This window comes from Mus pahari, chromosome 7 (genome assembly GCF_900095145.1).
Source record: "Mus pahari chromosome 7, PAHARI_EIJ_v1.1, whole genome shotgun sequence".
Lineage (NCBI taxonomy): Eukaryota > Metazoa > Chordata > Mammalia > Rodentia > Muridae > Mus > Mus pahari.
The window spans coordinates 97775243-97785298 of NC_034596.1; the positions used below are offsets into that span (position 1 = coordinate 97775243).

General features: G+C 37.0%; 1 protein-coding gene across 3 annotated transcripts in view; it reads left to right on the plus strand.

The window, feature by feature from the left end:
- Ppp4r4 (protein phosphatase 4 regulatory subunit 4) overlaps positions 1 to 10056 on the plus strand; it is an 88683-nt gene that overhangs the window by 43528 nt on the left and 35099 nt on the right. For 2 of the 3 annotated variants that reach the window (XM_021202199.2, XM_029541049.1), the window contains 4 exons: positions 4590 to 4737; positions 5133 to 5206; positions 7344 to 7450; positions 9177 to 9284. In XM_021202199.2, coding sequence (XP_021057858.1) covers positions 4590 to 4737; positions 5133 to 5206; positions 7344 to 7450; positions 9177 to 9284 — 437 coding nt within the window. Of the gene's footprint in view, positions 1 to 1482; positions 1570 to 1680; positions 1732 to 4589; positions 4738 to 5132; positions 5207 to 7343; positions 7451 to 9176; positions 9285 to 10056 lie in introns of those variants that run through there. The other variant, XM_021202202.1, reaches the window with a different exon arrangement.

A 10056-nucleotide genomic window follows, 5' to 3' on the forward strand; every position in this document is an offset into this window, starting at 1 on the left:
GAGAGAGAGAGAGAGAGAGAGAGAGAGAGAGAGAGAGAGAGAGAGAGAGAGATCAGTTATCTGTCTTTGTCCTCCCCCACTTTGAGGCAGTTTCATGCACTGCCTTGCCCTACTGTTAGCTTTTTGTTTATTGATGCTTTTCAACATGCTTGTTAGGGACCTGATTGGCTTCATTCCTCTCAATGGCAGACTGATAATAAAATTATTCATATAAACTAAAAAAAATGATTCTTAGTCAACTTTAGAGAGAGTTTAGGTTAGAAAAAATATGACTGTTAGGGACATGCTATTTCCATTTGCTTATGGAAATCACTAGGCTTCTGTAATTTGCTAAAGAGAACAGTTTATTGCTTTTCCCCCACAAAATATTTAACTACTTAAATACTTTATGGATCATTTAAGATGGTTATTATAGCTACCAAATCTGTTAAGTAGGTCATTTCTTTCATAAATACATTCTTTACGAGGTGTTGAATTGTTACTTTATATTTTAAATTGAAACTGTAAAATCTATGATTCTGTCTCCTCTTCTTCCTTTTCCTCCTTTTTTATTTCCTCTTCCTCTTTTTTTTTCTTTTTTTGGTGGCCCTGTATTTTTACATGACAGGACATTTATCACTCATTTCCAATAGTGTAATGGTGATTATTGTTGTTCCCTTCACAGAAAAGTGCTTGGGATGTTGTTTGTGTACATCCTTATCAACTTCCTCCTTAATCACTGATGTGCAGATTTAAAGAAGGGCTGTGTGCAACTCTTCTGTATTCTGGCTTATGGGCTGCAGTGCATTTCCCTCTCTGCCTGATTTGCTGTTCTTAGCCAGCTCTCCTTTCCATTTTTCTTCTTGTATGGGATGAGGGAGAGAATGGGGTATGGGAGAAAACTGTTACAGGCATCCTAGAGTTGGCATGTTCCAACTATTTGCACGTAGCTCAGACTAAGTCTTTTGTAAATGTTATACTATATAAGAACAGAGCTGCCACCTACTGCTAATTACTGAAAATTTCTACATTGACTACCCTTAATTCCCCAAATATTTAAGTTCTTATTTTCTAAGTTAAAAACAATCAGTAATATAGTGGACTTTTCAATCTTACTTAGTAATTTTAGAACATGGAAATCTGGGATACCTGCCCATTAGGAAATAAGTCCATTAGGAATCCTCCCATTAGAAATAAGTTACTCGATGCTTCTGTCTGATGCACATTGTGAAGAGATGTAATGCAGATTCACTGGGGACTGTTTTCTCTGTCTCTACAGGAGAGGCAGCACACTGTTTTATGACATACTAACTAGAGTGGATTACAGATGTGCCTAGCACACTTTCTTTCCTTCAATAGAACTAGTTTTAAACGGCTGATGCAGTATCTAATTTCATTTTCAAAGAGTTTAGGCTGGGCTGCCCACCAAGCTATAGTATAGAGTAGGAATGCTAGCTGGCCTTTAGACACTCACTTAAGCAAATGGAGGAATTTGCTCTTCAGTGTCTCCCAAGGTCTATGAGAACACACACTTATTTATCCTACACGTGTTTGTCCAGAGGGTATGACTCTGGAGGAAAACAATTACTGGTAAATATGAAATTTATTCTATTATATTTCTGAAAAATTATGTTTAGAAATGAACTTATTCCATTTTTTAAAAAAGCAGAGATGAACTCTCTTAGTGTGGTTTCTTAACAGTGGACAGTCTCAGATGTTGAAGTCAGAACAAGAGAGAAACATAAATTATGATAAGACTTGAGGATTTTTCAAAAATTAAATGCAAAATAGTTGGGGCAAGTAGTTGTTATGGAGTCAAGACTAAGTCATAGAGTAAGAAGACAAAGCTGGAGGCTCTTCTTGTTTCACTTTGCACATAGTGTTTCTTCTGTGCAAACCCAGGACTTAAGTGGCCAGGAAGCTGCTCTTAGAACTCAATGGCAGATGAAATGCACACTGTGACTCTCACAATTTATAAAGTCTTTTCTATTTCTAAATAAAAGTTTTGCTTTTGAAACCTGTAAGTCTGTTTATTGGCCACATCAATTTTTTTTTTTTAAAATGTGTTCTCTCGATCCCAAATTGTTAGTATGGGATGATGTTTATTCTTGAAACAGCAAAACACGGGTGATAGCAAAGAAGGTTCTTTTCAGAGCCTAATTATAACCTCTGCATTAATGTGCCTTTTTTTCTCTCAGCCAAGGACTTTTAAACTACACAATTCATGGTTAGATGAGAAATAAACATATACATAATCACATTTGTGTGTGCGTGCGTGTGTGTGTGCATGTGTGCGTGTGAGTGTGTATGTGTGTGTGTGTGTGTGTGTTAGGGAATATGACGTTCACATATTCATAGGGTGTGTCCTTTTAAAGAACAGAATGTATAACTTTTACTTTCAAAGTGATTTAGAATAGAACTGTCAGGGAAGCCTTGTTTTTAACAGGGTATCAGAGTCCAGGCGTAAGAGAGCTCAGGGAGCCACCATGTGGAAATCTGGGCAAAGGAGGATTTGTGAGCAGATCTTGTATGTCACCAAAACAACTTGGACTTCCAGCGAGAGGGAAAGCCATAGGGGGATTTGGGCTAATACTTGAGAATCTCTCTGGCTACCTAGTAGAGGATAAGAGAGGTAATGATGGATCAGACAAGATAAAGGTTATTCGAATAATTAAATATGGGTTGCACTAGGGCCATAGTTGGGGAGGTGACAAGTGGTCAGATTACAGTTCTGTTTTGAAGGTAGGTCCTTTAGATGCATTGGGTAATAAGAGGGAATAAGGGAATAAGAGAAGCGAAGGATGACCCTGAAGTTTTCAAACTAAGGTGTTGTAAAAATAAGAGTTGTCATTTACTAACAGAGATGAGGAAGATGACAGGAAGCATAGGTTTTTTAGGACAGTGCTTCTCAACCTTGCTAATGCTGTGCCTCTTTAATACAGTCCCTCATATTATTGTAACCCTAATCATTAAATTTTTTGTTGCTACTTCATAACTGTAATTTTGCTGTATTGGAATGTAAATATCTGATATTTCTGATGACCTTACGTTGTGACCCCTGTGAAAGGGTTATTTACCCTCCAAAGAGATGGGTCTTGACTCTAGTTTTAGGAAGAGACCAGTGAAGATAAGGGCAAGGTGCTGTTCTTTCTACAAACTCAAAGGTAGCATGGAGAAAGATACTGGATGTACAGTGGTCAGTATTTAAATGGCCATTTGCATAGTAAGTTGTTAAATTGTACAAATAAAAGCTGTTTAAATGATATAAATTTATATAATAATTATGTAATTATGTAATTGACTTTTATTATATAACAAAATAATGCCAGAAAGGTTAGTCTTCCCAAGATCATAAAATTGAAACGTAATGACAGTAAGTATCCTGATGTTCTGATAACTTTGTTCTGTCAGTCACAAAATTGACACGTAAGTGAAATTCTCCCTATTTCCATAATTGAGCAAAAAAAGTTCTGCTCTGCCTTCTCATTGTACACTCATCCCTAAATCCAACAGGCTTCTAGGGAGAAGTATAGTTATTTTGATATTTGAAGAAGCTTATTTAGGTTATTTTTTAGCCTTTGATGTATTTAAAGTGTATATTTTAATGTAGGCTTTAAATTTGAGTGTTTTTATATTCTTTAAATGGTATGAGTGTAATTTATTGTTTAAAAACATTCTTATGTTTCAGAAAATCTTTTAAATTGTTTATTTCATGCTAATTTATTCTATTATCAATTATATCAGGGGGAAAAGGGGAAAGAAACTACACTTACACTTTTTTTTAGAGAGAGAGGGTATCATTGTGTAGCTCTGGCTGGCCTGAACTTTCTATGTAGACCAGGCTGATCTGGAACTCACAGAGATCCATTTGCCTCTGCCTCCCAGTTGCTGGAATTAAAGGTGTGCACCACACCTGACCATTTGCACAATCTTGACTATTTTCCTTTCATATTAGAATAATAATGTTCATTTATTTATTTATTCATTTAGATGTTTTCTGGTTTTAATTATGTGTCCCTGTGAGCATCTGTGGAGGGGTGTGTGCATATGAGTGACTTTACCTTCAGAGGGAAGTAGGACCCATTGGCTCCTTGGAGCTGGAGTCACAGGTGAGTGAGAGCTGACTGACCTGGGTGCTGGGAATTGAACTCAGGTCTTCTGACAAAGCAGTACAAGCTCTTAAGCACGGAGTCATCTCTCCAACCCTTATGGTGTTTATTTTTGAAACAGAAACATAAGAAACGAAAATACATGTGATTGAGATTTGACATTGTTGTGCTCAGCAGGATGACATCTGCATATTGCCATAGCAATGTAAAAGTTCAAATCCACCAAAGAACATTTTGTTCTTTAATGGTTTACACATGGTTTATCATTTTCATTCCGTAAATTAAGAGAATGTTATCTATTGTATAAATTCTTAAAACACTTAAAATTTCATAAGAAATTTATCGTCTAATGAGTTATATATTAGGAACAGATTAATATGATTCTCTTAAGAAGTACATGTCTTTAAAGGTTGTGTTTAGTAAATCTGTACCTTGGCTCTTATAACATTACTCTTCTGACCTCTCATCTCTGTAAATAGCACATTCTTTCTGCTCACACAGGACGTCCTGCATGTCGCAAGCGTGGAAATGCAGCTAACGGCTGCAGTGTCCTTTCTGACCATTCTTCAGGAAGAATCAATGTCAGTCCACACCTTTGCACACTCCTTCCTGCAAGTCATTCTCGTGCACCTGGAGCACAGGGATACAGGTCAGGGCCCAGCATGCTTAGTGACAGCCGTGTTCATGTTGTCTGACAAGTGGTTGTGGTTCATTTGCCGCCTGTGGGCCTGATGCAAAGAGCTGAGATCCCTGGGCGGGAACACAGTGGTGCCTTCTCTAGACTTTCCCTTCCTTACATGTTTTCCTTTACAATTATGTTCATGGGACAATCATACAGCAAGAATACCATATGTCTCCCTCAAATTATTTTTCAGTATTTAAAATTTTCTAAAGTTATTCAAGACAAAACTGTAGAAAATGACTTAGAACGGTAATAGTAATTTGTGTTTTTTAGTAAGATGGGATTGCGGCTGTTGATGGATGAGCTGAGAGTGCTTTTGCCCTGAGATGTTTAACCTAGCATGTTGCATCTATGCCCATTAGGTGTCAGCAATGCATGGCTGGAAACACTTCTCTTCGCAGTAGAACTATTGCCAAAAGAAACCCTGAGGCATGAGGTAATACTTTTTTTTTTCTTTTGTAAATAGTAAGTTGCATTACACTTTTTTATGTTTTTAAAGAAATAAGATTGTTTCCCATTGTGAAGACAACACATACTCATTGCAGAAAACTTAAATAATTCAGAAAATGTAAAGAAGAAAGATCATTTATACTTGTGTAATTGGCTGGTTTTAAGTTTCTGAGCTCTGTCCTTCAGCTGTTCCCTCTGTCTGTGTGGTTGCTGCTTGTCACACCAGTGATTAGATGGAATCTGAACATGGCTACTTTTCACATAGCATCATTTTCCTGTGTGGAGTTGCAAATTATTTTACTTATTAAATGCTGGAAGCCATTCTCAGCCTTCTGTTTTACTAGCAAAATATGCCGTCTCTGTAGAGCTTTTCAGTAGTTCTTTAATTGTAGCATTTATAAAAGTGGTGTCACCTGGCAAGGGGACATTGATATCCTTCCTTTAACTTTTTTTTTTTTTTTAAGACTTATTTATTTCACTGCTGCTATCTTCAGACACACCAGAAGAGGACATCAGACCCCATTACAGATGGTCGTGAGCCACCATGTGGTTGCTGGGACTTGAACTCAGGACCTCTGGAAGAGCAGTCAGTGCTCTTAACTGCTGAGCCGTCTCTCCAGCCCCCTGATATTCTTAAGCTCTTTACTAAATATGTGAAATACAGTTACTCTGAGATTTTATTGAAAATAGTGTCCCACTGGAGTGTGGCTCAGTTGATAGAGAACTTGCTATCAGGCACTAAAGCCTGGCTTTGGTCCCCAGGATGCCATGAGACGGGCATGGGGTCATATGACTGTAATGCTGGCACTCAGGAGGTGAAGGTAGAAAGGAATTCCAGGTCCTTCTTGGCTGCATTGTGATTCCAGTTTATCCTGGGTCATGTAAGACTGCCTGGAAATCAACAGTTAAAAATGATGTTCCAGTATAAGTTGGGAGGCTAAAGGCATGAGTGCATTTTAATTGGAAATTTCAAATTATACTGTTGACTACTTTTTCATTTATTTTATCTCATTGGTTATATTCTTTAGAAATTATGTGATCCTGACCTTTAAGCACCATTTACATATACTATCTCTTTGCCATCCTTTCTTACATTTGTATATATTTGTATAAAATTAGTCCCAGTTGGTTTTTGCCTTTTAATTTTCAATATGGTTCATTTTGTTTCTCTTGAAAATTTTTATTATAAATTAAGATGGAAGACTAGAAAAAATGGCAAATCTGTTCTCTAATGAAATCACCTTGCATTCTTTAAACATTCTCCTTGTATGTATTTCTTTGCAAACATGCCATGGTAAAAAGTTATTCATTGAAATATCCTCCACAGATCTTCTTGTGTCTTTGTCTGCATTAGAGTTTGCTATTCTATCACAATTCCAAAATACTCTCTTTAAAATGGCAACTGTTATCCAGTAATATAATGTGTACCTGATGGCAAGTATCTAGACATACCACACAGTGAACTGCTGAGCACAATACAGAGGTGTGCTCTTTGTGGTTTTGAAGAACGCTGTAACCGTGAGTGAAGCAATTGCTTCTCGAGAGTGCTTGGCGTCTTGAGCATGTGACCTTTAACAGAATCGTTGGCATGAGAAATAGCAATGTTAAAAATTAAGGAATTAGTATGAGAATGACAGACCACTATTCTTAATTCTTTACAGTGTGCCATGCTGTTAAGTTTCTTAGTGTCTAGACTATGAATAATATAGCACCAGACTTTTGTCTTTATATTCAAATAACTGAATTTCCTAAATAGGTTTTTTCCCCCCGTAATTTTGAGAATATAGAATTCCATGTGGAATAAAGTTCAGAGTATCTGGTAACTAACTTGCTTTTCTCTGTTGAAAATGTGTATTTCAAAATTACCCCTCATATGCCTCGGACCAGTGCAGAGCTTGCCCTGAGCTTGGCCCAGTGCTTTGTGTCTAGTTGGTTTCAGTAGCATTTGTCACTTGCCAAGAATACAAAGAAAGTTATTATTATTAAGAGTGGTCATGTCCCTCAGCTGTAATTCATGTTCTTTAACAATATTTAAAAATGAAAATGTTCTTTGAAGAAGTTGGTGTTAGCGAGAGGAGTGCATAATTCTCTGTCCATTTATTCTCAAAATCATTTCCTTTTAGATTCTCAGTCCACTTGTTTCCAAGGCACAGCTTTCCCAAACCGTCCAGTCGCGTTTAGTTAGCTGTAAAATTTTAGGAAAACTAACCAACAAATTTGATGCCCATAGGTGAGTATTTGTGTGTACTTTTGTTTCTTTTATTAAATTGATTTAAAAACATATAATGCTGTATTAGCAATGGTTACTTTTGCATTATTCCACATCCTCACAAGCTTAGCCATTATAGCTATACAGACTTCTCAGACACGAGTCTACTACTGGAAGCATTTCTTCTCAGTTTCATGGGGTTTTACGGTTGAGTTAAATTATTCTCTAGCTCCCGTCTTAGTCTTCCCAATACCACACTATGGTTTCTTGGGAGGATAAAATAGGATTATCTTGGGACTTCCAAAATTGTATTGCTATAGCTTTCTGAGTTAGTATGAACATTTAACTGCTGGTACAAAGTTAGCCATTATCTTTAACAAATACTGTAAATAATGGTAATATCCATTAGTAAAATTATGTAAAAATGCAACATAAACTGTGAATTCTTATGTTAAAGTATATTAGGTTAATAAGGTAACTCATGGTTTTAAAGAACTATTTCTTTAAAAGTTTCATATGTATACATGTATGTATGTATATACACATATATATGTATATAACACATACACATATATATTAACACATACACACATACATATTTAAATATATATATATTTAAATATATATATATATGTGTGTGTGTGTATGTGTGTGTGTGTGTGTATAATGCATCCTTATATAACTAACCTGAATGTCCCTTTACCACTCCCTTCCAGATCCTTCCCCTTCTCACTTTTCATTTTCTTTTTCTTCTTTTAAAAAGAGTCTCTACCGTCTCTAATTAGTGCTGCCTGCATGCACATGGATGTGGGCAATCTATCCACCCACCTTGAAGAAAATGACCCCACAGCCCTTACCAGTGACTTCTCAGCTAGGGGTGGAATCTCATGTGTCCCTCCTGTCATTGCTGGAATGCTGTCTGGCTTGTTCTTACGCCAGTAACCAAAGCTGCTGTAAATTCATGAGTACAAACGCTATGTCATATCCAAAGGCAAAGTTTACAGCATGTCTCTCCCTAAGGAAAAAGTGTTGTGTACCCTGTAGGGTACTGCCATTCAAACTCTTTTATAAAAACATGTATCTTAAGCACCTGATTGGGTTTTTCAAAGCTTTTCCACATATCCTTACTTAGTAAGACTTCTATTGCTGTGAAGAGATGGGATGACATCTACACAACTCTTATAGAAGACAGCATTTAATTGGGGCTGGCTTACAGTTTCAGAAGTTTAGTCCATAATCATAATAGTGGGAAACATGGCAGAATACAGGCAGACATGGTGCTGGAGAAAAAGCTGAGAGTTCTACATCTGGGTCTAGCAAGGGGAGGGGCGCAGAAACTAGGCTTAGTTTGTGATTTTGAAATCAGGAAGCACACTCCCAGTGGCATACTTCCTTTAACAAGGCCACACCTCCTAATCCTTCTCAAGCAGTGCCACTCCCTGATGACTAAGCATTCAAATATAGGAGTCCATGAGGGTCATTCTTATTCAGACCACCACACCCACCTTCCACCTCTCCTTCCATTCCCTGCCCCAACCCCTGCTTTCTAGCTTCCCAATTTCTATAGATACCCCACATTAAACATACAAATCTAAAAATTCAAAGATGTTCTCTCACATAAGTAGTAATTTGAAATTTGTGGATTTTTTGAAAATATCAGTCTAAAATGTCCAACCATTTACACATTTCTTTTCTTTTTCTCTTTTCTTTCTTTTTTTCTTTTCTTTTTTTAACCTGTCTTCCTCAGCATTAAAAGAGAAATACTTCCCCTGGTAAAATCACTCTGTCAAGATGTGGAATATGAAGTTCGATCTTGTATGTGTCGCCAGTTAGAAAACATAGCTCAGGGCATTGGGTAAGTGTCCGTCCAGGTCCTTATGCTGCACAGTGGCATTGCCAGAATGTGACACACACACATTCTGCTCATGCGTGTCATGAGAGTCTGCTGTTCTTTATGTGTTGTCCTCATGTGATCCTAGCTGGCCTCTCCTGATGTGTTTGCGAGAAGAGAGAAAAGGGATGGATCAAGCATGGCAGGGGATATTCAATTAATGCCAGTTTCTTTCTCTCTCATCCTGGTTACTCAGAGTTCTTCTGAGCAACCAGATCCAAGAAAGGACCATGTCCCAGGAGAAACCACACCTGGAATGTAGCTGAGCAGTTATTTTGATTGACCATATTCTGGCTGTATTTTTAGGTGGTTTAGGTAGATTTGATGTTATTGAAACCTTGTTGTATCCCTATGTAATTCCAGGCTCTGTGTGCTCCTGGGTTTGTGGCTTTTCTTGCCCGCTGGAGACATACTGTTCAGGAAGCAGAAGCACAGTACAGGCAGTCTACACTCTGCCTAAAAGCAGATCCTAGGTCAGGGTACAAGTATAGTACTAAATGAAATCTCTGAAAATCATCTTGGGAAATGATTTTTGTTTTAAGGATTGTAAAGCATTCAAATATATTTAAACCACCACACCAAGCATGTTCAAATTGGTATTCCCTAATTAATTCAGGATTATTTCTTTTTTCTTTTTTTTTTTTACAATACCAATAAATGTATATATTTTTATTTATTTATTTATTTTATTATTATTTTCTTTATTTACATTTCAAATGCTATCCCGAAAGTTTCC